The 27,219-nt window shown below is 44.2% G+C and overlaps 1 protein-coding gene across 5 annotated transcripts in view; it reads left to right on the top strand.

The window, feature by feature from the left end:
• The window catches only part of CDON (cell adhesion associated, oncogene regulated), a 75,396-nt gene extending 49,088 nt beyond the window's left edge, over positions 1-26,308 (top strand). For all 5 annotated transcript variants that reach the window (XM_059676690.1, XM_059676686.1, XM_059676689.1 and 2 more), the window contains 10 exons: positions 852-980; positions 3,214-3,417; positions 5,366-5,547; positions 6,288-6,393; positions 11,564-11,686; positions 15,552-15,773; positions 17,818-18,098; positions 20,935-21,014; positions 23,475-23,746; positions 24,329-26,308. In XM_059676690.1, the coding sequence (XP_059532673.1) occupies positions 852-980; positions 3,214-3,417; positions 5,366-5,547; positions 6,288-6,393; positions 11,564-11,686; positions 15,552-15,773; positions 17,818-18,098; positions 20,935-21,014; positions 23,475-23,746; positions 24,329-24,492 (1,763 nt within the window). In that variant the 3' untranslated portion in view covers positions 24,493-26,308. The remainder of the gene's footprint in view (positions 1-851; positions 981-3,213; positions 3,418-5,365; positions 5,548-6,287; positions 6,394-11,563; positions 11,687-15,551; positions 15,774-17,817; positions 18,099-20,934; positions 21,015-23,474; positions 23,747-24,328) is intronic.
• Positions 26,309-27,219: the final 911 nt, after the last annotated feature.

The raw sequence follows: 27,219 nt of genomic DNA, 5'->3' as shown, positions 1-27,219 counted from the left end.
CAGAGACCAGACTTGGTAAGTGCTAAGAAAGTCTGGCAGAGAAAATGCCAGGATGTGCAGAGAAAGAGTATTCTTTCTGCGGGGAGCTTGTGAGGAGAGGCTTGATGGAAAAGATGCTGTCATAGCTCAGCCACAGATGATCACGAAGAAGACTTCAAGGAGCGGAGATGGGGTTTGGGTGGGACAGAGTTTATTGGGGCACAATAAGGAAAGGAGGTATGATGATTGAGAAGAAATTATCAATTGGCTTTTGAAAAAGACCTTTTCATCTAACTACTGAGATGGCCAGAAAAATAATGAGTGTTTCTTACTTGAAATGTATTTTGAGTTAGTTTTTATACTTAGTCCTCAGTTGTTTACAGAGTCTGACCTATAAATATTGAATAAGCATGTTTTTCAGTTTTAAAATAATCACCCCGTTTCACCTTTTGCCTCTTGAAATTTTAAAACTTAGTACAACAGTTATTCTGTGAAGAAACTTAACAGAATCTCTTTAATAATGAATTTTATGTTTTAGAGTTAAGAAATATGTATAGTAAAAAGAAAAACGGACAGTTTGAAAACCTTTACCCTAGTCATTTGACGTTTTTGTGTGTGTTTTTTTTCTGTGTGTAAATTAAAGTTAGCTTGTACAGAAAGACTCATTTTAGTTTTCCCTTTAAGGTACTAGAAAAAATAATTTTAAAAGTCAGTGCCTCTGAGAGGTAGGTATTTACAATGTAGGGCTTAAATTTAGACCTGTGACAGGTTAGTCCATATGTTTGCATCTGTGTGCCAGTTGAATGTCATGGTATCTTTTCTTACTTTGCTTATATAAGCTCATGTTACAGCATGTTTTCTAATATTTCTAGAGAAAACACCCTCATCGAAAAATGCCCAGGCCCCCTCCCCTCCAGCGGGCATTCCGAAGCGCCCTGTGGTTTCGGAGGCTGCAGACCACTTTGGAGTGGTCCTGACAGACTCCTCCAGGCACAGCGGAGGTAAGGAGACCAATATTCATACTCTGTTCGTTTATAAATGTAGCTGACCTGTTTCAGATTGTTGGGGAGCAGAATGGGACAGGGTATTTGTTTATTATTCAGGTTATAGCCACCATGTACTCTTCTAGGTCCTATTTCAACCATCGTCTTAAATTCCCTGTAGCACTCAAGTCTTGGAACCTAGTGCCATGATTGGTGCTTAAGGTAATACACTCAGAGTCAGAACATCTGGTAGTAAGATTATATAACTCACAAAAAGGATTTTTCTGTCTCCTTTCTGGCAGGGAAACCACATTTATATTTTGAACTCTAAAAGTCTTACTTATTTTTGAGGAGTTATCAAAATATATGGTGGTACCTGTAGTAAGATTTAGATCTTTTTTGAATTGAATGATTACAAGTTGCACTCAGGTTCATTGCTATATCTTGTCAATCTTATGGTGTTTAGATAATTTATTTAATCATCACAGGAACCTGATGAAGAAGGTAGCATATCTGTTGTACAAAATAGGAAACTGAGATTCAGGCAGCTATGCAGCTTGCTTGAGATCATCTAAAAACCAGAAGAATTGCTATTCAAATTCAGGTTTTTTACCTCCAAGTGCAGCGTTCTTTCCTTTATCCTTTAATTGTCACATGCTGTTTCTTTTAGATATTGAAGATATTCTTCTCTGTGGAGATTTTTTCCCCTAATAGCTTTCTTTTTCTATTCAAACTGTGGTGTTCTTTGATAAACCTTTAATAACTCTATATCTACCGGTAACTATGATGAGTTTTAACCCCAAATGAATCGACAGAAGGAAATTGTTTGGTTATGTAGTATTTAAAGAGATTAACTAACAGTTCTGTTCATTCTGTTTCCATTGCTTTCTTACTTGAAAGGAATGCAGTAAGTATCCCTCAAAGTTGCCTGCTTTGAGTAGATTCCTTTTTACCCATGCATCAATTTGTTTTATAAAATGCCATGCTTTCTCCATACAAGTACCGTATGCTGCAGTGTTTTGTCCTCCTGTACCTGTGTCTGGGTTGAGGGGTGTTGAGACCGAGGGTGTTGCTTGAGCGGTGTGCCACTAGACAGAGGCCGACTCCCTTGGTGACTTCACCTGAGCAATGTCACCCTGGCCGGAGGGGGTCCTCCTTGTTCCGCTCAGAACTAGCTCACTTTCCAGAACTCACAGTGGAATGGCAGTGGGCTAATTGGTGAGGTAGCTGTCATACCTACCAGGCTGTTTCTAGCAGCATTCTTTCCTTGTAGGAGCGAAGTGGGGAGCCATTAGGGTTACACAATGGCTTGGTCAGTAAGAAGAGTTAGGTACACAGTTTCAATGGCTGATGTCTCCATAGACTCTAGACTGTCTCACCTGTGAGTTAGGTCATCCCCTCCCCTTCCTACTTTCATCCTAAGCAAATTCTCTCTTTCCGTTTTTATCAGTATTGATTTTATTAGTCAAATTTTATCTCTATTCATGCCTAGCAGTCCGTGTTTTGGAGTAGCAGTCCTATAGCCTTGAGGTGTGTAAGATAGGATAGTAACACCTAATTTAATAATCTGTAGATTGTTTGCTGAATGTGTTTTATGTAGCTTGGATGGATAAAGAAAACATCTAAATTCAGTAACACATAATTTTATTGTAAATTTACTATCTTACCTAATAATAGACAAACATGTACATTGACCCTCCCTCCGCTATGCTTACCAGCCAATCAGGAGAGTATGCAAATTAACCCAACAAAGATGGCAGTTAATTTGCATACGTAGGTGTGAGGCAGCTGAGCGAAGACTGAAGGCTCCAGCCGGAGCAGCAAAGGCCTGGGTCCCAGGTGCTGGAGGAAAACTGGTGCCGGCAGCCAGGGGAAGGGAAGGCCTATTGCACGAATCTCTTCGTACAACGGGCTTCTAGTAAATTATAGGCACAATCAGACTTGAAGCAGCCAATGATAAAATTGCTCATACACTGTTTTAGCCATGAATCCAAATGAGCCTGGTCACAATGATCACACTAACGTTCAGTTTTTCAGAGACAGTTGTCAAGTTAGTAGGTTAATTTTGCTTCCTTCTTTTATTTCCTGTATTTGGCTATTTCATTGCCTTTTAACAGGAAGATATATTATTAACTCTGGCAAAGTTGGAAGAACCTTTCATTAAATATTTGGCAGTTATCCCTTTTAGTTGGTTTGAGTTATTCTTGTCTCTAACACTGAGGGTTACTGAAGCGAATGTTTCCGTTTTCAGTTCCAGAGGCCCCCGATCGGCCCACCATCTCCACTGCATCAGAGACATCCGTCTACGTCACTTGGATTCCTCGGGCCAATGGGGGTTCTCCAATCACTGCCTTCAAGGTCGAATATAAACGGATGAGGAGTAGTGATTGGCTGGTGGCAGCTGAAGATATCCCTCCTTCCAGACTCTCGGTGGAAGTTCGTAGTTTAGAGCCAGGTATTCATATTCCAACATTTCCTTTTTATGCCATCCATGCTGACCAACCATAGGTGCATAGTTTCATTAACCATATAGTTTTAATTAGAGTATTGCAAGCTTATTGCATGAAAATGTGAAAATAAAGAAGAGGCTACGACTGCAGTGAGAGAGCTGCCATGCAGGGGCCTTTCCCCGTGGAGCAGAGCGGACTTCAGAGGGGCTCCAGCGAGCGCCGAGTGAGCCCTCTGAGTGTATCGCTCCTGGAAGTGGTGGAGTGGTGCTCCGGCATGGTCTGCAGCTGGCCATCAGGTGCGTCGGCTCGGAGGCTTCCTGAGAGGTGCAGGCCAAGGTTAGCCACTGCCTGTGCCCTGTCTGGGCCACCTGGCATGAGCTGCAGGGTGATGGGCTTAGAGGTGCCCAGGAGAGGTCAAGCTGTGTACTGAGTCCAGCTGCCTCCGGCGCCAGGCCTGGGGCCACTTAGCAAGCGGTACAGGGCGCACCAAGGCCAGATGCTGTTTGTTTGGGTTTGTGAACCTTTGAGGGATTTTAGGAAAGTTCGCTGCATGAGCCAAGACGGGCCTTTGGATGGAAAAGTCACTGAAAGCGGCTTGGGAGGGCCTACAAGTTGGCTGGGTGGGGTCTTGAGGGATCACCATGGTAGCCGGGTTGATGGAGACTCAGATATGGTGCCTGTGCCTGCAAGGGGAGGGCTCAGCAAAGGAAAGTGGCTTCTGCCAGCACTTCCGTTCGAAAGAAAGCTGCCCCTCTAGCCTTCTCCCCAGAGCCAGACAATGGAGCTCCTCCTCCTATGTCCCTGGTTCCTTTCATGCTGGAGCTAAGAGTGAGTGAGTCTGAGTAATCTGTGCACCGGCCCTTTAAGAGGAACTCCTGGGACTACAGCAGCCCTTTGTGTCAGTCAGCCACCATTCACCATTCCTGCTAGTTTTTACAGCCAGGAGCTCTGGGGACTTCTCTTCCCTGCACTGGAAACCTGGGCTGGGGGCCTGGGAGGGGACCCCTCCCTCCTCCCTCCTCAGGGGGACCTCAGCAGCTGAGATAGCCATCCTGATTTTTAACTGCCACACCCATTCTGTGCCTGCCCCTCCTATGGGTCTCAGTGTGGCTTCTGCGCATCCTTCATTGTGTTCAGCTAGATTTCAGTCGGCTCTCAGGGATTGTTTTTCTGTCATTTCGATGTGGTCGTGGGAGGATACCAGGACCACACTTACCCACTCCGCCATTTGACTGGAAGCCCACTGAGAAGGCGGCAGTTGTAAATGTGTGTAAAGCTCCGTGACATTTTTCAGATGGAAAACACTGTCTGCGGAAGCCCCCGGGCACTTTTGAGCTAGTAGGAACCTTGCTTTAGGGGTCTAATTTATTCTTTAGATTGCAGATTTTCAGAAACTCACACCCTTCGTGTTGTTGTTTTTTAAGTTCTTAAATCTAATACAAATGACTATCTTCCGTTGTAGTCTAAATCTGCTCCCTCTTACCCCGTTACAGGTGGAATCAGAGTGACATAACCCACAGCGCCTCTTCATAAATGCATTCACCATACTAACTCTTCAGTTGTTCTTTCCAAGGGAGAAGAACCTGGTCTTGAGCACAGACCCCCCCCCCCCCCACACACACACACACACACTAATACTGTCTGTGATGGGTGTGACTTTGGAACTGGATGGTGCAAGGAGCACATGTGCTCTTCCCTTTCTCTGTCCGCCCCCTTCGGGGACAGATCATTCCTCTCTCGGGGTGTTTACATCTTGGGATTGTGAACACACTGCACTGAGCAGCTACTACCAGTTGCTAGAAATTGTCACGTGGGCAGAAATCTATTTACCACACAGGCTTCAGAGTATGTTCTTGTTATAGCACAGTTGTCATAGTTTGAGTATTGTACCTTCAGTTGTCGTATTACAGCTTTTTAAAAATTCTGGTTTTGTTTTTATTCTCTCCTCAAAAGGTTCAACATACAAATTTAGGGTCATTGCTATCAACCATCATGGTGAGAGTTTTCGGAGTTCAGCGTCTCGTCCTTATCAGGTGGCTGGGTTCCCCAATCGTTATTCTAACCGTCCAGTAGCCGGGCCTCACATTGTGTACACAGAAGCCGTCAGTGATACACAGATCATGCTAAAGTGGACGGTAAGTAACACGTCTTCTCTAATGAGAGGTTGTCTGGTTTGGCCATGTTAATAGTTTAATGTCCTCATGACGTAATACAGTGAATAGCAAATGTTTGAACTTTTTAAAAAAATATGTTTTTATTGATTTCAGAGAGGAAGGGAGAGGGAGAGAGAGATAGAAACATCAATGGTGAGAGAGAATCATTGATTGGCTGCCTCCTGCACGCCCGACACTGGGATCAAGCCTGCAACCCAAGCCCTTCCTTGCCTCAGGACCATGGTACATCCCAGTTCCTGTGCCCTAACCGGGAATCGAACCTTTTCTTAGGTCAATGCTCAACCACTGAGCCATGCCAGCCAGGCAGATTTCTGAACTTTTAAGTGAGGAAATTGAAGGGCACAGATATTTCTAAAAGCACATATTATAAGTGGGGTAGGGTTAAAAATAAAATTATTGTTGCCTCAGCTCTAATCCAAGTGTTGACTTAATTGCCATTTCGTGATTTATTCATTTTGAACCAAATGTACTTTTATGCCTTTGAACCTTGTGAAATACATTGCTTTAATTTTGGTTAGCCCTGCAGTAAGCTAAGCGCTCTTAATACCTTTGAATACCTTTGAATTAAACTTAAAATGGTCGTCAAGGATGTTTGCAAAATGAATCCAGAGAAATACTGCTATGCAGATAAATAAATATTAATGGATTTGGAAGTTAAATTTACTTTTGTTTTTGACAAGTTTTCTGCTTCTGTTTTTTAGTACATCCCGTCAATTAACAATAATACTCCCATTCAAGGATTTTATATCTATTACCGGCCAACTGACAGTGACAATGACAGCGATTACAAGAGGGACATCGTAGAAGGTAAGATCCGTTGGCAAGCGGGGGTCCCAGTAAAGAGTTTTGGAAGGAATGTTATAAAAAACATAATCCCAGGTTAAGAGAGTGTAAAAAATTGAAATGGTATATGTGCTATTACTCTGAATTTTTCCCAGAGAAGGATAATTTTTTTAACTTAATATATATAGTAGCTTACATTTTGGTTGTAAAAACTGTCAGTTACAAAAGTATGGGGGAGGTCTGATTTATCAGTAGTTCATCTGAAAATAATTTTTGTTTCCTGTTTTGTTTAAATGAATAGTAACCTGTGTATAAAAAACTGCAACTTCTAGCTATATTTAAAAAAATAATGTCTCAGTCAGCAGCTGCATTGACGTTTGCACTAGAGAGATCACATCTTGAGCATGTTATCCACTTTTATTTATTTTTTTATTGCTTAAAGTATTACAAAGGGTATTACATATGTGTCCTTTTTTCCCCCCCGCATGTTATCCACTTTTAGAGATGCTGAAAAATTGGAATATACGTAGAGAGAAACAACAACAACAAATAGCCAAGATGGTGAAGGGTGCCCTAACCGGTTTGGCTCAGTGGATAGAGCGTAGGCCTGCGGACTGAAAGGTCCCAGGTTCGATTTTGGCCAAGGGCGCATGCCTAGGTTGCAGGCTCCATCCCCGATAGGGGGCGTGCAGGAGACAGCCAATCAATGATTATCTCTCATCATTGATGTTTCTATCTCTCTCCCTCTCCCCTCCTCTCTGAAATCAATAATATATATATTTATGGTAAAGGGTGTTGAAACTGCCTTTCTCCTGCATTTATAATACAACTCAGAACTTTGCATCTGGTCTGGAGGCACCACAGGATCAGCCGGCCCTGCCTGCACCTGCAGCCATGTCTCAGGCACCTCTTGCTGTCTCACTGTGTCCTCTGTCGCACCCGGGCCTTCCTTCAGCTTCCTTGTGTGCAGCAAGACCTTCCTTGCCTCAGGACCTTGGCACGGCCCAGTTCCTGCCGAATTGTGTGCGCCCTCCCAAAGGCTTTGTCTAGGTGCTCTTCTCTGTTGTGGGCTTAAGTATGTCTTCCTCAGATAAACTCCTCCCACTTAATTTCTAATCACACCCTTTATGTATATTTCATAGAAATTCATCATAGGTGTATGTGTGTGTGCACATACATGAAATTATTTGCTTTAAGTTTGTCCCCTCGCTAAATGTTAACCTGTGGAGAAGGGACCTTTTTCCAGTACGGTTTCCCCAATCCATCCATCCAATGGTGAAGTGTCTAGTATTTACTTATTCAGTGAATGAAGTCCAGAAAGAATAGTAGACTGTCTAGGGTGGTCACAGAATTGTCTCACAACTAACAGGAGGAAAAGATGCCTGGCAAGCAACGTGATAGTTGTCTTCAGATAGTAAAGACGGTTGTGTGGAAGAGAGCGCAGTCATTTGGGGGAGGGGCAGCTAAAAGGAAGTAGCATAAAGGAAGCATTCTCTACCATGGCATTCCTAACACAGGTGCTGTCAGCACTATCATAGCATTCCTAACAGGTGCTCTCAGCACTATCATAGCATTTCTAACATAGGTGCTGTCAGCACTATCATAGCATTTCTAGCATAGGTGCTCTCAGCACTATCGTAGCATTTCTAACATAGGTGTTGTCAGCACTATCATAGCATTCCTAACATAGGTGCTCTCAGCACTATCGTAGCATTCCTAACACAGGTGCTTTCAGCACTATCGTAGCATTTCTAACATAGGTGCTCTCAGCACTATCGTAGCATTTCTAACATAGGTGCTCTCAGTAATATCTTGTAAGGGATTCTTGCTTTGAGAGCAAGGCTTCTTTCGGGTCTTTTTTCACTCCAAGATTCTGACTCTTTGAAATATTAATGTCCTAACGGACCATGTCAGAAAATTGCCCTATGCCAAGGTTATTTTCATATGACTTCTTGACATCTAATACTGCGTATAGTTTTTGTTATATGTAGTCTCACAATAAAATACTTTAAATATGCTATGAAATCACATTTCTTTAAATATTGTAACATTTCTCTTAATGGTTGTCCAATGGAATTACTTTTATAATATAATGAAAAATTTATCATCTGAGTTTTAAAACCTGGCACATAGTAGATACTCAGTAAATATTTGTTGAATGAAATTGTTTCTCTTTTCTTAATCCGGAAAGAAATTAGTTCCTAAAATTTGCTTTAAGCATAGAGAATTGGGGAAATGTCGAAAAATAATTGTTAGTAGCGAAACAGTTCTGTGAAGTCCAGGTAGTAGCAGCTTTGAGGGAGAAATGACTGGGAAAAGCAAGAGGAGGGCCTTCGCATGTCAGTAATATTCTCTCTTGACCTTGTTCAGGGTGTGAACATAGTGAGCTGCACAGTTATGGGCACTTTTCCTTACACATTAAAAGACTACTAAAAAAGAAATGGAAAGAATTATTAGTGCCTGTTCTACATTTCAGTCCTAGCTAGGTTTTCATTTTACGTTAGCTGGGTTAGGAGAGTGGGGCTGTCAGATATTTATTTTTAAAATCTTTTGACAGAGGTTAAACATTTGTTATAAAGTAGTTTTAAACAAGGCAAATGTAAATAAAATGAACATCCCACCCTGTCTGTCTCTTTGTCTCTGCCCCTCTTCTCTCTCTCTCTGTCTCCCCCACCCTTCCTAGTTCTCCTCTCTAGAAATATCCACTGGAAAACAGTTTTAAACTATATTCTGTAGTTACATCTTTGAACTCTTACCAGTTTGTGTGATGTGAATATTGAGTGTGGAACTGGGAAATCGCTTTAAAGGAGCTTTCGTATCCAGTAGTAGAGTCTGTGAGTGTGCGTTTTGCCTCACGGTTCACAGAGAGTGTGTTTATAAACGTGGTAGACGAAGCAGCTAGATGTTTAAGTGGGCTGCACTGTGCTGTGTAATTTGCTTATTTCTTATTTTCAAGTTTATGCATTTGAAATTCCTTTTGTGGCAGTTAACTAGTGGCCAGCTCTGCCAAGCCGAGGAGCACAAGTGTTTACCCGCTGTGCGTAAAGCGGTCTTTAAAGTGAAGTTTTAGGTTACTTATGCATAGCGACTCAGGTCATTCCGGCTTTTGGGGGAAAAATGGAAACTCGCATTGTTAAAGAGTACAGTACGAGGACAGTTATATTAAGTGATCCTATTTCTGAATTAGTTCCACGTTTAGATAAACCATGAACGTTTCTAGCATACCACTGCCTTTTTGCTGGATATTTTTATCTTACCAGGTTAAGTTGCATTCCAAGTAAATCAGAGTAATTGGTCATTTGATCTTTAAGTCTGTGCTTTTGGTTTCTCATCTTTTGTAAAATATCTTTTCAGGGGGAAAAAAAAATTGCACGTTGACTTTAAACCTAATAATGCACTTGGTTGTCTTACTCATCAGCGATCAGTAAAAGCTCATTCTCTCTGCTGATGTTTCCTGTAATTTTAGCCATTGGGATAATTACCGTAACAATGGGATATGAATCCGTTATTTTAATGGTTTTCTCTTATTAGTAACATATCAGGAGCTTAATTTAATTCCATTTTTGCTACTGCTTTGAAAGGAAAACTTCAGATCTAGTGTAGTAAACAGTCATGAGAATGTGTATAGTGAGGTGAGTGCAGGGCTGGGCTAGGAAAGGCCTAAGGGTAGAGAGAAAAAATAGACATTTTTTTAGAAAGATTTTGGAATTTTACCCTGGCTGGTGTGATTGGAGCATCTTCCCATGCACTGAAAGGTTGTGGGTTTGATTCCTGGTCAGGGCCCTTGTCTGGGTTTCGGGTTCGATCCCAGATTGGGGTGTATGGGAGGCAACTGATCTCGCATTGATGTTTCTCTCTCCCTCTCCCTCGCCTTTTCCCTCTCCATGTCGTCGTCATCCCCCCCCCTCCCCCCCGTCCTTCTCCTCTCTCTAAAATCATTAAAACATATCCTTGGGCGAGGATTTTAAAACGAGAAAGATTTTGGAAATTAGAAATAGGTCTGAACTAATCTCAACCAGATTTTGAGTTTGGTTTCTTTTAAGGTTCTCTTTACATTTATAATCAGGTCACAGATTTCCTCACTTATTGAGCCCTTCAGGGTCCCTTGATCCTAGAACAAACAGGTTCTTCATCTTATAAAACAGGGGTCTTTATAAATGAGGGGTTTTGTATTAGTGTCCTGGGGGAGGGGTTGTGCTTTCAGATTGAAATATTTTTGCCTGTGTTGAATTAGAGAGGAACCTGGCGCTATCGGTCTGTCAGCCAAATCGCTCTGACTTGTACGGGTTGTTTGGTTTTTTCCTCCACCTTCGATTAAGTCTTAAATCAGTTGGTGGTATAGTTGAGTTTCTCAGAAACAGTGGCACCAGTTTGAAGAGGGATTAAAGGTGCTTGAAGAGTTAATTAACTTTGGTAGAAGTGTCCTGTTCATTAAAGTTTGTCACAGGTCCATGGAAGTAAAAATGGAGAGTGATTTACGCTGGAATGTTCAGTTCAGGAGTGTTCCTGAGGGAAGTGCTGGCTGTGTGCCTCAGGTAACAGAAGCAGTCTATTAGAGATACTTATGTGGTTTGGAGACCCTGCCCCAAAAGAGGAGAAACAGTGGAGCAGTAGGCAAGGGTTTCCCGTGGTGGGTTTGCTTTCGGGTTATCCTCAGCCTTTTATTCAGGCGTTTGTTTATATGTCAGTGTATGTTGAGTTCCTTGCAGTGGAGTTGAGAGCTTTGCTAACTAAGCCTGTCTTGTAAATGGTCACTTGTTCTGGGAAAGGCACCACTTGTGATCTCACATGCAGTGTTGCTCCCTGACGGGTGGGCAGAGTGGATTGACTTGCTGGGCTGAACAGGTGGATCAAAGGGCTGAGGGTGTTTTCCACCTGTGTGTGAAATTCACATGTATTTTACAAAGACTCTCCAGTAATTATTTGTGATGAAACGAAGTATTGCCACCAACACACAGGTATAGCTTTAATTCAGTTTATCTCTTTATCATTTTTCTCCATGCATGGAATAGAAATACAATTTATTTGTGGTATATTACCAAAATACTTATATCATGTACACTTTTATCGTACAGACTGACTATATGGTAATGGATGCTGCTCCCACCTCATTTTGAAATTATTAAGTAATTATGTTGACAGTATCACTGAGGTTGTATGACATGTAAAGCTTATCTCTTATCTTTCTTTCTAGGTTCAAAGCAATGGCACACGATTGGGCATCTGCAGCCAGAAACCTCCTATGATATTAAAATGCAGTGCTTCAACGAAGGAGGAGAAAGCGAGTTTAGCAATGTGATGATCTGTGAGACTAAAGGTAAGGGAGGGGTGAGGATTTGTGCTTTTTCCAAACTCTGGATTATTCCTTCTGACTATTGGTATGTTTACCGAAGGAAGCTTCTGCTTTGGGCCTTTTTCTCGGTGCATTCTGTTAGACTGTCCAAACAGAAGGTATACTATGTTGGCTAGAGCACTTGTCTAAAAAACAATTCACGTAAGTATCCATCACATTTATTAATTTCTCTGTCACTCTAAGCCACTTCTTTTCTCTTCTCCATCAAGAGAACAGAAATATTTGCTGACTATTACTGACTGCTGTGAGAACTAGAATACTAAACAGAACGTATAAGAATTTAAAGGTTAAGTGCAACATATGTTTAAAGTAGTTTCTGGAATGACAGATGTTCATAACAGTACTTGTTTAATTAAGTATAGTAGTTAAGTTCAGAATTAGCAGTCACTAATTCTAAATTGAAATCCTCAATATGCCTACATATCTAGATTAACTGAAATATTACCATCTTTTAAAAAGGAAGATATAATAGAAACAGTTAATGTGGATATTTATAGGTCAAAAACACTTGTGTTCAGTCTCAATCTGACAGAAAAAGAAACATGTTTCCTTGTATATTTTTTTTTCCAATCCTCACCCAAGGATATTTTCCATTGATTTTAGAAAGAGAGGAAAGGGCGGGGGGGAGGGGGGGAGAGAAACATCAATGGGTTGCCTCCCAGACATGCCCCAACTGAATATCAAACCCACAACCTAGGTATGGGCCCTGACCAGAATCAAACCCGAGACCTTTTTGGTGTGCCAGATGACGCTCAACCAACTGAACAGGCATCTTTGTGCAATTTTTATTTTTTTAAATATATTTTTATTGATTTCAGTGAGTTAGGGAGAGAGAGATAGAAACATCAATGAGAGAGAATCACTGATCAGTTGCCTCCTGCACGCCCCCTACTGGGGATTGAGCCCAAAACCTGGGCATGTGCCCTTGATCAGAATCGAACCCAGGACCCTTTAGTCTGCAGGCCAACACTCTATCCACTGAGCCAAACCAGCTAGGACTTTGTGCTATTTTTAAGAACCAGGGGAAACTTCCCAGAATCCTCTAGTTCAGTGGTTCTCAACCTTGGCTGCACATTAGAATCACCTGGGAATCTTTTTAAAATCCTGATTTCTGGGCCTCATCCTCCGGAAATTCTGTTTCTTGGTTATGGGGTGGGGCCACAACATTAGTAACAAAGAAACAGAATTTCCGGAGGATGAGGCCCAGAAATCAGGATTTTAAAAAGATTCCCAGGTGATTCTAATGTGCAGCCAAGGTTGAGAACCACTGAACTAGTTGATTCTTCCCCCTCACGTCTCATTGGCCAGAACTCAGTCACATGCCCCTATCATTCCTGGGGTGGTTGATGGATCAGGACCTACTCCAGAGTTCCGGGGTGTTCAGCAGACACCTAGACAGAGCTGGGGGCCTGCCGGCATGGGAGAAGGAGGCTAGGCAGCCTTTAGCATCTGTACAGGTGATGTTATTACCCCAGTTTAAACGAAGATAATAAAAGGGGTCAAAAAGACTGACTCAGTTCCATCTTTTAATTCTAAATCACATCTTCCTGCTGCAAAACGCATATATTGAATCAACGTTTAAACATATATATATGCATAGGCCTTTAGATTTACCTTGAATTTTATTTGGTGAGCACAGATTTAAGTGCCTTCTTGTATGAGGCACTCTGATATGTTATTGGGCACTTCTTATCCCCCTCTAAAATGCTGTAATGCTCAGAGGGAAGTTACCTAAAAATGAAATTTATCATTTCAGTCCCCCAGACATTTAGGAATCTAGCCACACAAAACATAATACATAGCCAGCAATGTAATAACTGTTGTTTAAATAGGATGATAGTATAGCTGTGTCTGCAATAGCATCTCGCAGTCATTGACTTCACTGGGGAGTAAAAGGTCCTCCCTGCAGACTTTCAGATCAGTGCAAAATGAAAGAATTCTTTTTTAAGGGAAGTTGCTGTTTTTTAATCCTCACCTAAGGACATGCTGAGACAGAGAGAGAGAGAGAGAGAGAGAGAGAGAGAGAGAGAGAGAGAGAGAGAGAGAGAGACATTGGTTGCCTTCTGCATACGCCTTGACTGGGAATCAAACCCGCAACCCATTTATGTGCCCTGACTGGACAGCCTTTTGGTGCACAGGATGACACTTTAACCAACCGAGTCACTCTGGCTGGGCTGAAAAAACATCTTTAAAATGTTAACTGTTCGTGTTGAATGACTTTCTACAATGTATTGCAGTTCCTAGCCTGTTTAAATAGAACATGTTCTATACAAATGCACCTTTTAAAGAAATGACTCAAAGTTCTGAACACTGATCATCTTATCCTCAGTAATTCAGGAAGGTTTTCAGGAATGACAGGTGCTTGAAGGCCCCCCTTCCCCACCCTCAGAGATCATCGGCTGGCAGGATTCGTCCATGGTTCTTTGCTTCTCTCTGTTTTTGGTGTGTGACTGTGTCCCAGGATCTTCATGTGTTTCATGCCACCTTTCTTATTTCACATTCTGAGCTGCCTCTTAGTGATGTCCATGGGTCTGTCTGACTCACCCTCTGCCGCCAAAGTTTTTAACTTTAACAAGAGGTTGGCAACCAGATCATCAAGCTTGGTAGAATTATGAATAAATTAAGGGCAAATAAAGAGTGAATAAACCGGAAGGACTTCCCTATGAGTAATCCTCATCTTTATTGTAGAGTCTGTAACATCCATTCTGCCTCAGAAACTTGTTTGTTTTCTTTAGAATCGGCAGGGACCTGAGAATTGTTTGATCCAACATACCATTTTCCTTTCAAGTCTCTGCCAATCATTCAGCTAGCTCTCGATGGAGAGCTCTCCCCTTCGCAAGGTGGCCTCTCCTTTACCATCCCCCGCTCTGTTCTGTCTGTTAATGTTGCTAGAATATTGAACTCCGATATAAGGTGGAAGTTAATTTTTTAAAAGACCACTCTGCTCATATGGGCCATTAGGTGGCATAACATGACATGTGGTGTCGTAGGTAATACTCATACGGAAGTGAGCACCATGTGCCACCTGGACGGCTCTGTGCTAAGTGCTTTACGTGGGCTGACGCGCTCACTCTCCATTACAGCCTGTGATGGAGCTGCTCTTCGTACCCCCTTTCCCACGTGCAGGTTAAAGCCAGACAGCTGAGGGCAAGTGGTGGGCGGGATCTAGACCTAGCCAGTCGACTGCCAGCCCCTCAACCCCCTGCCTTTCCACGACCTTTAAGGCATTAAGAGCATGTTGTTTGAGGACAGAAAAATGGGGTTTGAGTCCCACCTGTGGTTAGCTTTCGTTCTCACGGTTATACCAGTGAACTAGGTAAAGGTACTGTACTGACGTGGACTCCAAACGGTTTTGGTGTGGAATGCGTTATATTTATGTGTGAGGTTGTTGGGATTGTATGTAATTGTTCTTATAGTCCAAAGTCATATCTTCTAATATTCATCACATGGCAGAGGCATAAAATATGTAATTCAGCCCAAAGTATACCTAATAGAAAGGAGTTTTTATCCCATCCATAGTTGAAATACTTTTATTTCAACTCTTCGGGAGTCTTCTGAAAGTGTAAATTGGGCAGATAACCAGGAGTTTGGGTTAGACCAAGCGCTTATGTGTTTCTGATGTCTGTTTTCTCTAGAATGTGTGGACTAAATCTTTGGCACACCAGATTTTTGTAACTTTTAAGTCCTCTTTATAACTCATTGGTGGTCAGATCATCTCAGTAACAAGTATAAACAGACTGGCTAAGTTCCTAGCCAGACCTCCTGCAGAGAGTAAACCGTCATAGTCTGTATTCGCCCTGACATCATGTTTTCCTTCTATCTCACCCAGTGAAACGCATTCCCGGAGCTTCGGAGGATCCTGGCAGAGACCTGAGCACCCCTCCCAGCTCCTTAGGAGGCGGAGGCAACGTGGGGCCTGCAGCCAGCCCCGCCAGGAGCAGCGACATGCTGTACCTGGTGGTGGGCTGTGTGCTGGGCGTCATGGTCCTCATCCTCATGGTCTTCATCGCCATGTGCCTGTGGAAGAACCGCCAGCAGAACACCACGCAGAGTAAGGCATCCCAGTAGTTTCTTCTCTTTGTTTGAAGAAGATGGGGGGCGGGGGGGGAATACAGTCAGAATGAATACTGACTTCTCACAGTTCTGTGTAGTAGTGTCGTGGCCTAAAATCCACTAGCTCCTCTTCAGTCAGAGGTGACTTTAAAACTGTTAGTTGTCAGCATCAGATTAAATGGCCTGGTAGGTACAACAGCAAAGCCAAAGCTAAGCTGGGCTCTGAGCAAAGAGCTGACTCCGCGCTGGGAGACACTGGCTTTGTCAGACCAGCAGAGGGGACGAGCGCTTGAAGCAGGAGCTCTGTGGTGGCTGCAGGAGCGCCTCCAGGCTGTACACACCTGTCAACAGGGAAGGGAGGAGACATGATGCGAAGGAAGGGAGTGAAGACTTCTCTAAGTTACTGTCCCTGAATGACACAGTTTAAGATAACATGGTCCTGTTTTGGTACCTGTTGTACCAAAACTACTCAAGTGCATCCCTCCCCTAAATGCATCTAATAAGAGGAGGGCTTAAGCTAGGTCAGGGATGGCACTGTATTTAAACACATAATCCAGAACTCTTTTCCCTTTTCTTCCCCCAGTTCTCTTCCTATCTGTCCTGTTCCCCCAGCTGTTCAAGGTCATCAGAGACTTCATCTTTGGTGGGAGGAAGTTTTTTGGTTTCCCCTTTGGCCCAAGAGTAAGAGAATGACAGAAAAGCAAAGGAGGACACCAGCGTGACAGGCACTTCTGGCTTCTGTCAGCCACCTCCCACATACTGTCCCTTTGTCGTTGACAGCTCAGGGGGAAAAGGGATTTAATTGGCGTGGTGCCTTCCAGGAGATAGGCAGGGAGGGAGGTGGTGGTGATGATGGAACCAGACTGAAAGGCTTGGAGAGCGTTTCATTGGGTCTTTTTCTAAATGGTTTTAATGTCATTGACCTTAATTGCTGAGGTTGTGCTGAATTATTAAATGGAAAGTTGTGATTGGGTTGCCTGGACAAGACTAATCTGGTTAAAGTCATTTTTGTGTGACTTGATAATGTTTAAAGATGGACATTTAAAGTAGTAATGTTGATGCAGTCATTCATTCAAAAGGTCGTCATGGACTGTCTTCTGTGCACCTGGCACTGGTAGACATGGTGATAGAGGTAAATTGCTGAAGCGTGGTCTCTGCCCCCTCAGCTTAGCGTTTCCTGGGGAAGAGAAGCAGGCAGACTCTCACCACACACCTCTTCGAGCTCAGCGAGATGAGGGGGGACCTCACCCAGCCGGCACTCTCACAGGGCTGCAGCATTAGCAGAACTCAGACAGCAAACCTGTGCAGTTTTGGTGCTGTGCTTTCCAAGGGATATTGTACTTTTTCTAAAGGAACCTGGCAGGTGTGCCTCTGGAAATCAGAATTGTGAGGCCGTTGTTACATGGTTTTAATATAAGAAAATGGGATACTTAGCCTTTTGCCTTTAATGCCCCACAATTTCCAAAGTGCTAACATAACCAAGGAACTGTGTGGATAGTTAGTAAATACATACACAACTCCATACTTCTTCTTAAAAATGTTATTTATTGCTATGTGAAATATCCTGCCTATAGTTAACCTTCTGTTGTTTTATACACTTTCTGTACTTTGAAGTATAAGGCACTTGAAACACTTCCCGTTGCCATTACTGGGATAGTTTCAGCCCGCTCAGTTCAGAAATTGTCTTTTTTGTCTTTTCCTTCCCTTCCTTCCTCCCTGCCTCCCTGCCTCCCTCCCTCCTCCCTCCCTTCCTTCCTTCTTTCCTTCCTTATTTTATTCTTTTGTGTAACTGCTCCCTGGTTAATTCCTCTTCTCATTAACAGAGTCATAATTAACTCAGTTCCTAGATACTTGCACAGGTAAAGGGGCCGGCAGCAGTGACTTCACTGGAGCACAGCTCACAAGCAGGCTCTCGCTGAGCACTTGCAGAGTGTCTGCTTTTCGTGTGTTTGCAGTTTCTTAATGGTTTTGTTAATACACCTTCCTAAGCAAGAAGGTCATCCTTTTCAGTATCTTTCTTCTTTTTTGTTCTTTCTTGACAGAATACGACCCACCAGGATATCTGTACCAAGGCTCGGACATCAATGGGCAGATGGTGGAATACGCCCCCCTGCCCAGCACCACCCGGATAAATGGAAATGTGCACGGGAGCTTCCTGAGCAGCGGGGGTCTCAGCAACGGCTGCTCCCACCTTCACCACAAGGTCCCTAACGGGGTCCGTGGGCTCGTGAACGGGAGCTTAAACGGAGGGCATTACCCTGGGCACACGAGCTCTCTAGCCAGGACACGTGTGGACTTTGAACATCCTCGTCATCTAGTGAATGTAAGAGACCCAATTAGAAACAACTCTGTCCCTGTCCCCGCCACCCTGGTGCCCAGGTACAAGAGCAGGTGGGCATGCTGGCTCTTTTCACTGTGGGAACCTCACTGGTTCCCTGGAATGGAACTAGTATGTATCCAGGCAACCCCTCGATCCAGCGTAATTGTTGTAAGATTTCTATTATCAGGTCATAGATATATTCGCCAATTTGGTTTATATTTTTAAATGATTTCACACTGAAAGTGGAACATGTAGCAAATAAATGGAAGTTATTCTTGAGATGAAATGGAAAATCATTGGGTGAAGGCTGGTCCAGACCCTTTAAATTTGACTCAAAGCAAAGCCTGAGAACTCCTATCCCTGGAGGAGTCTGGCCGATCATGACACTGAGTGAAGCACGTTCAGGGCGGGGCAGGCATTGGGGGCACCAGCAAAGGCACAGCACACGCGCTGTCTTAGAGGCACGGCAGCTCCCCTCCTGTTGTTGGCGTGCAGGACCCAGTGTGGCCAGATTTCCTGCTTTTGCAAAGCACCTGTACGTACAGGTGAAATTGCCAGGTGTTTTTTAAATGTTTTTATTGATTTCTGAGAGAGGAGGGAAGAGGGAGAGAGAGACAGAAACATCGGTGACTAAAGAGAATCATTGATCAGTGCCTCCTGCACGCCCCTTATAGGGGATTGAGCTGCAACCCTGATGGGGAAGCGAACTGCGAACTCTTGGTTCATGAGTTGATGCTCAGCCACTGAGCCACGTCAGTTGGGCATAATTGCCAGACTTTTTACATGTTGGAAATTCATTCCAGTTTTTAAAGTCATTGCATGGCCACGCGGAACATGTCTAAGGGCCACCAGACCGACTGCTAACACATTGCGATTCCTTAGTTTCTTTTGCCCAATGTGTGGTCGTCTTGATGCCTGCATTTCACAGTGTTAATATTCTGAGCCACAAGAGGGGATAAAGCTTTAAAACCACTGTAATTCAGGAATAGCTAGCTGATACAGTTCACCTTTTGAAATGGGAACAGAATGAGTAGAATACCTTAGATGTATTTTGGTTACAGAGGGCCTCTGCACCAGGGCGGTTGACTTACTACATGGTGTGGATACGCATCCATGTTATTTTTCAACCAAATAGATAATTTTAGTTTATCAGATTTAAGCTTTTGTCACTGTTCTGATTACAGATAAGTTTGCCATGACCCACAATGTGCTAAAATTTGAAGAATTTTTTTTATCATCGACTTTTATAAAGATTTATTAAATATTTGGAGGATAAAGCAATGACATATATTTTTATCTGAAAGCTAGAAATCTCATGGCTGTCATGTGACCTAGCTTTAGTATGTTGTAGAAAAAATACTTTATTTGCTTTACTGCATCTCATTACCAAAAGAGAACAATGATCTCATTATTTCGTGTGGAAAGACATGGCCTATATTCAGACTCCCTAAACTTTTTTTGTCACCATTCCTAATCCAAACTATGAACATTGTCCAAGAAACCGAAGGAGAGAACATTGAAGTCTGAACAGCACATGCTATTTCCATAGGAGGAAAAAATAAGTCTGATGTTTTCTTAGTATTTGAACATAGTCCTTTGGTTTTTTGAACAATGAATTGCTATTTAAATAATAGTCACCCCACTAGGTGTAAAATTGTAGAGGTTATCACTGGTGATTTTAACTCATTTGTTTTCTTGTTCTGCTCTTCTGGGTGGGAGGCAGTCTGGAAATTTAAAAAATGATGGTCATCATAAAATCATTAATTCACTTTAATATGGTTAGTGATTCAACTAAGTACCTTCCCCTGTAGATTGCTGACTTGATTGTCTGAAGCTTTTAAGTTTAAGCCCAGGGGCTGAATATGGCCTTGGAATATTCTTTCTCTCAATGTTTTCTTAAAAGTTCCTGTTGCTAGTTGGATCAAGAATATTGAGAGAAATTTTCAGTGTTTTTGGTTTGCTCAGATTCTGGCTGTTGGTATGAGCTGAGTGGAAATGGAAAGTATTCTGGGAAAAACAATTGCCTGAACTTTTCCTAACCTTGAAGGCCTGCTCCGAGCCCTGGTGCCGCAACAGCCTCGCCCACCCTTATCAAGTTCCCTCCTGCTGTTGCTCCTCTGCGAGCAGAATTATGACTCTGACCATGAGGCTGCTTCAGTTCTTAACTCAGTGTTTAGGAACTCTTGCCATTGTACATGTCAAGTGAACATTTGACAATGAGGTATGTGTTAATCTGGGCATTTTTCTTAATTGCTGGGCAGTTTTGGCCAAAAGCAACATCAAAATATTAATAGTCCCCTCCAAGTCATTGCTGGCTGAGAATCTGCTCCATCTGGAAAAACATAACATGTTCTAAGCCGTAGTGTAGTCAAGTGAACAGACCCACTCAGAATAATTACAGGAAAATGAGGATGGGTTATCTTATGACATCACCCAGGCGTTTCCCCTGTTTCTCCAGCTCGCGTCACGTGCAGCTCTTCCGCGGCTGCTGGAGGTGAAAATGACTCGAAGGTTAGAATGTACAGTGCATTGTGGGCTCATTAGGTTTGAAACACTGAGGGGAAGTGACTAACCTCCATTTATTTGCCTCCTTCCAGTACAAAAATACATGGGAAACATGGCAGCTAAGTTTTTGGAGTGGCTTTAATATTGTGCAGAACTCCTTTGTGAATATAGGCGAGCAGTGGTAAGCGTAGCATTGCTTAGGGAGTCGGTTAAAATAGGCCCTGCATCCATGGACTGCTGGCCTGGCTTTGCATTTGTGAGTGCTGAGGTCATGGTTGATGGCCCCTTCAGCCCTGTTTCTTCTTTTCTTTTCCCTGTACTTGGTCCTGACCAGGGTGGTGGAATGTACACAGCAGTTCCTCAGACTGAGCCGGTGGAGTGCGTCACCTGTCGAAATTGCTGGAATAACAATAGGTATGTTGATATGTATTTGCACAGGATGTTGTGAGTGGGCGTATGACTCCTTTTATTTTTTCCCTTTAGCAAACAAGTTCTTCAAATTTTACCTAAGATATAAAACTCTGCATAAGGGAGGCTGTTACAATTTTTTTTACCCCTGTTTTACAGTTTTTATCTTTCTGTGCTTTGGTTTCTTTAGCAATACTGACAATATTAAAGACTTTGTTTCTAAGGTATTAAAAGGTTTGAGGTTTTTGAAATCTTTAAATTAGAGTCATTCTCTTTGTACAGACTTTATCTTTTCTCACCTGTTATTTTCAACTCTGTGTTATGGGGTGTTTCTATTCTGTGTTATGATGAGAGTATGCTTGATTATTAGGGAAAACCGCTTGTGTATAGTAATGCTTTTTCATAGTTATATTACTGAAATTGATGTTTCTCTTTATCTCTCTCCCTCCTTGTCTCTAAAAAAAAAAAATCAATAAAAAAGCATATCCCTGGGTGAGGATTAGAAAAAACTAGGACATGAGTAATTGGTTGATGAGGCAGTCTGAGAAGGAGGTGTCAGGGATGGTGTCCAGGTGGCGGTGCCGTCACTGAGCTGGGAATCGCTATAGGAGATGGAGAGAGACTGCTTGCCCCTCGGCATAACTTGGGAATCATCCTGTCAGACGCCTGTCAGGCCTCATCACACTCATGTTAGCCGGGCAGCTCTCTTAAGACCTGGAGGGGTCTCGCTGCGGGCCTTTTCCATGCGGAGTCTTTCCTGTTCTGTACCGGCCCCTCTATGCTCTCATCTCTGCCTTCTTAGGGTGACACTTAAATGCATTCTTGGAGCGGACTTGTAAGAAAAAGTCATTGTCACCCACAGACCCTTGATCATCCCTCTGTTTGAATAATAAACTTAGGAAATGTTGCCCATACTGTCTAAACTGTAGTGTTGACTTGAAATTTCCAGAACAGGTAGGAGGGGGTGTGCGGAGCCATCTGTGGAGTTTAATTTGATTCTAGGGCTTGGGGCACATTGTGAATGACTACCTCACTGTGTCCAGTTCATTTGAACCCTTTTCAGTGTTCAGAGTCATATATAATAAGCAGTTTACTATGTTACCTAATAGCATACCCAATAAGCTTTTCCAGGCTCCAGTCCCCTACACTAAAGACTTAGTTTGAAACCCTGTGCAAAATGGGCATTTCAAGAGTTAAACAGATTTCAGTCAAATAAGAACTTTCTACCCTTCTTCTCTCCTCTCCTCTCCTCAGTTCAAATGGCATCAGTGCAGTTCTGGATATGTAATCAAATGGGGTTTGTCAGCTGCTTGGCGAGTTTAATGGGAAGGAATTGGCATTAAATCTGGTCTGTTTATCATCAGTCTTGAAAATTGGTAGAGAGAGGACACTGATGAAATTCACAGATGAATGAACTGAGAGGTCCCATCAGGAAGGAACAAGAAATTAAGGGTCCTAGAGAGATTAGAAATGGACAGGAAGTAGCCAAGTAAAGATCAGCTTGGAAAAATGTATATATCCCATCTGGGAAAAAAGTACAAGCTCTACATGGCCAAGTCTTCATTATCTTATGTCAACAGAAACAGACCCTGAGGTAACTCAGATGTCACAGTAAGCAGACAGTGACTTTAAAGCAGCTATCAAAAATGCATCCAAGGATTTAAAGGAAGATGTACACACATGAATTCACATATGGGGAATTTTTGTCTGTGAAATAGAAACTGTAAAAAAGAAGGCCAAATGGAAATTCCAAAGCAGAAAACTACAATAACTGGAATGGGCTTGTCATCAGATTAGAAACAACAGAAGAAAGAGTCATGAACTAGAAGATCAATAGAAACTAGGCGGTCTGAAGAATGGAAAGAAAAACAAAACATGTGTCTTAGATGAAGACCAGAAATAAAAGTGTGGCAGAATTGAAGTGAATTCTGCAAATAAAAAAAATTGAAAAAGAAACAAAATCTAGATTTTGAATATCTAATCCTTATAGGCTTTGATTCAGTAGTGTTTCTTCCAAGGGTGAGAGGGAACCTGTTATCAGACTTTAAAGAAGTATATTTTCCTTGGTTTGCATAAGGTCATTTCTCTTATGGGGACATCAGTTGCTTAGTTTAAGTCCCCTCCCCCCATTCTTCCAGTGGCTCCTGGCCTTTTCCTGCTGTGCCCTGTGTTCAGGAGCCAGTTATGAATTAGGAAACAACTTCTGACAGTGGACCGAGGCCAAGGAGGCATCAGATGAGGTTCCATTCCTAAGTGGTTTCTCTGCCTCTTGATTTATTCTCCTGTTGTATTCCACTTTCACTGTTATTTCTGAGTTTTTGATGTATCAGATCATAGTAAAGACTTTAGTTATTTTTAAGCACCATCCTCTTAAGAATCTGGGATACACATGATATTTCAAAATCCATGTATTTTAATTGTCGATTCCTCCAGACAAAATTTTTCCTTTTGGTTTATACCTTGTAGGTGTTTCACCAAAACGAACGGCACTTTCAGCAGCAGCCCCCTTTCTGTGGTCCCAGTGGCAGCGCCTTGTGCTCAGGACGGTTTGGAAATGAAGCCCCTCGGTCACACGAAGATGCCTGCCTGTCAGGCTTCCACACCCCCCGACGGCCCGTTACCTGGAGGGAGCATCGGGGACGAGGTGGCAGCAAGACCAGCTCCACAGACGTGCTGTCTGGACAGCAGCAGCGAGGTCGCCTCTGAGTCCACGGAGGAGGCAGCGGGATGCCACAGAGGTACAGGGAGGCATCATACAGCCTAAGCTTCTGATGGTCTTCATGTAGCTATGGATACGGGAAGGTGACGCAGATGTGTTCTCTCTGTGATCCCTCACATCTTCCTTAAAAGACTGGGTGGGGGTGTTGGGTACTTCCAGAAAAGCTGACTAGGTAGATTTGAAGTTTTGTTATTATTCACCTCCTTCAGCTCAGGCTGTCAGTCCCATTACATCTTGGAAAAGGAACCCAAATAGGCTTTGCTCCCGTTTGCACCTGGACCAAAGGATGCCTTTTGTGGCCATGCACCTCTGGTTCATTTGAGTTGATCCTGGAGTTGTAGCTTTTATGAACGGTGGTTATTTTGGGGCTTTTAAGGGTTTTTGCTTTAACCCTGAGGTGAGCTGTATGACTGCTCGTCAGAGCTCAACTTAATTTTGAACCTTTTATACCTTTTGTCTCCCTCACATTCAAACTAAACATACCTGGGCTCTGCTTTTGCTCATTATTCTTTCTTTATTGCTCAAAGTAACATGTTGAGACTGCTTTGTGAAAACCAGCCTTTATGATTTCACGGTGCTCCCAAATCTTTGTGTTTTTCAGGAGACAGCTGTGTCCATTCAGAAACAGAGAACACAATTTTAAGTTGGAATCCTCTTATCTTGCCACCTGCTTCAAAGGACTGTACTGAAAAGACAACATGGTCTCCTCCTGGCATTCCTTTAGACAGCCCCGCTGGGGTCCTTCAGCAGCCCCAGGAGACCTGAGGATGTGCCCGGGACGCGTCCGGCTCCCACTCCAGCCAGTCACTGCACAGAACGGGCCTGGGAATGGACTGTGTGAAGGACATTAATTCAAATCAGAGAAAAAGCATTATTTATTTTTGTAGCAGTAATGTCATATGAATGTATCTTAAAATGTGTGCCCTTTTATATTATTTATGCCTGAAAATTTTCCCTCCCCCCTCAGTAGGAAACAACCCAGTTTTGCATAGTGTTCGATCATCTCAGCATTCCATGTTTTCCAAGCACCTCAGTGCCCGTCAGAGCGCCTCCTGCAAGGCCCAGCCTATGGGCTGCCTCAGCTGAGAGGGCGTTGCAGGCCGCCTGAAGCTTTCAGGTGGGAAGCTGTCCTTCGATATTGTCTACTCAGACATTCGGAGAACATTCTGAAGCAACCACAGCTGTAACCTGCTGTTTACAATAGCACATCTCATGATCGCCATGAGTGCCTTCCACGAAGTGACAGCTGAGCCGTTGACTCTCTGCATGTGGGCACAGTTACGTCCGTCTTCCGGGCACTGACATGCAGTGTCGTGGGGAGGACTGAGGCGTGGCTGGGCTGTCGCAGGGCTGTCGCCCACAGAAGGCAGCCAGGGCAGAGAAGGCCTCCGAGCCCTACGGCTTTAAACTTGCATGTGTCTATAAAACGGTCACGGGGCCTCTTGTTGAGTGTTCTAAGAGTAGGAACCAAATGAGACTTTAATGGATGACTTTAGGAGAAAGATTTACATTTTAAGGAGAAAGGGGCGGGTTTCAGGGAGCCTTCTTGGCAGCAGCTCCCATTAGTGTAGGATTGTGCTCACGGTGCCGCTCCACCCGAAATCGTCCTCACTCCCAGCATGGGCGACACCTGGGCAGGGTGGCTGTTAGAAAAGGCTTCACATGGAGGTGAGGAGGGTATGGTTTGAAATCCCCTGACTTTTTTCAGAATCGTGTCAGAGTAAACTGGCACCTAAGCTTTGGGTAGCAGAGCTGCCCATCAGTTATGCTGCCCGAGTGGCAGGGCGTCCTCAGCTGCCGGTGGAGGCTTTCCTTCTCCACCCCTGAAAACACACACAGAGCCCAGCTTTAATGGGCCATCGCTCCTTTTGGGAATGTGCGTCCCTTTGGAGAAAGAAACAGAATAATTCTCTTTCGAGTCCAGCAGTGTCAGCATTCAGTGAAAAAAGGTAGTTTCCCAGAAATTACGGTGACACAGACTAGAATACTATGTTAAGCTACTGTCTATACGAGTGCATCATAGTCCCTCACACGTTTATATGTTTTATAAATAGAACTTTGGTGAAATTCCTCGAGGAAGTGTAAGGCACGGCACTTCGCGGCCCGGTGTCGGGGGCGCCCCAGCAGCGAGCTCCCTGCCCCGGAGTCCACGGCCGCGCCGTCCAGGGTTCCTTCACGTTGCACAGATGCAGTTAGCTTTGGAGGGAGGCCTGCGTCCGACGTCTGTGGACCACATCACGGGACACGATGAAGCCTGCGCCGTGGCTGCCAGTCCAGCTGCAGCAGCGAGTGGAGGAGACCGGGGCACAGCTCTTAGAAGGTGGTCGTTTCACGCCAGGAAGCAGGTGTTGGCCCAGGCCCAGGTCCTGAACGGCTTTGAGAGATGGAGTTTGGACATGGGACCTGCCCGCCAGGAAGGAAGACAACTTTACCTTCAGGGCAGCCTCATTGCGGACGCCTTATTTATATGATTAGTGACGCTGTTTTAAGTGTTATCCCTTTATTGTATTTTATTTATAAAAATGCCTTTATATATGGAGATATATAAATATAAATATAACTATATATATAACTGCCTGTATGTTTAGGAGTTCTGAGTCCTCCCTGACCAGGAGCTGTTCTGAACCGCCGTGCCCCGCGCAGTCCCCAAAGCTGGTTCTGCCTGGTGTCACTTCTCCAGGAAGCCCTGGGACACGGCCCACAGCGGGAGGTGGCATCCCCATCTGCGGGCACTGGGCACCGGGCTGGAGCTCATTACCGCTGTCTCGCCACCCTCACAGCAAACCCACAAAGTAGGTGCTGAAGCCCACAGGCCTCGCAGCGAACCGCAGCGCCCACACGTGAGCCCGGTGAGGTGGCGCCGTAACCCGAGCCCCTTCCACTTTTCCACGCCGCGTTCCAAAGCACTGTGGTTCCCTCATCAATGGAACCCGTCCAATCCACGTGCGCCCGTCCGCCTGCTGCGGCTCTCACAGCCAGGGAAGCTGCCTCTGCCCACGTGGGACGTGGGGCCCAGCTCCCAGAGTCCACTCTCTCACTCTGGTCCCCCCACCCCCCACCTCCCCTGTCCCCACCTCCCCTGTCCCCACCTCCCCTGTCCCCACCTCCCCTGTCCCCCACCTCCCCTGTCCCCACCTCCCCTGTCCCCACCTCCCCTGTCCCCCACCTCCCCTGCCCCCCACCTCCCCTGTCCCCACCTCCCCTGTCCCCACCTCCCCTGTCCCCACCTCCCCTGTCCCCACCTCCCCTGTCCCCCACCTCCCCTGCCCCCCACCTCCCCTGTCCCCACCTCCCCTGTCCCCACCTCCCCTGTCCCCCACCTCCCCTGCCCCCCACCTCCCCTGTCCCCACCTCCCCTGTCCCCACCTCCCCTGTCCCCCACCAGAATCTGATCTTCGCTTGGCTTAGTGACACTAGTGGCTCAGACTTCTTCCTGTTCCTTCGCCTTAGAATTCTCTGTGATTCTTCGTTTTAGCATTAAACGTCCCCATT

Source organism: Myotis daubentonii, chromosome 19, assembly GCF_963259705.1.
Source record: "Myotis daubentonii chromosome 19, mMyoDau2.1, whole genome shotgun sequence".
In the NCBI taxonomy this organism is placed as follows: Eukaryota; Metazoa; Chordata; class Mammalia; order Chiroptera; family Vespertilionidae; genus Myotis; species Myotis daubentonii.
The sequence above is the reverse complement of the archived record's forward strand: the minus strand, read 5'-3'. Positions and strand labels throughout refer to the sequence as shown.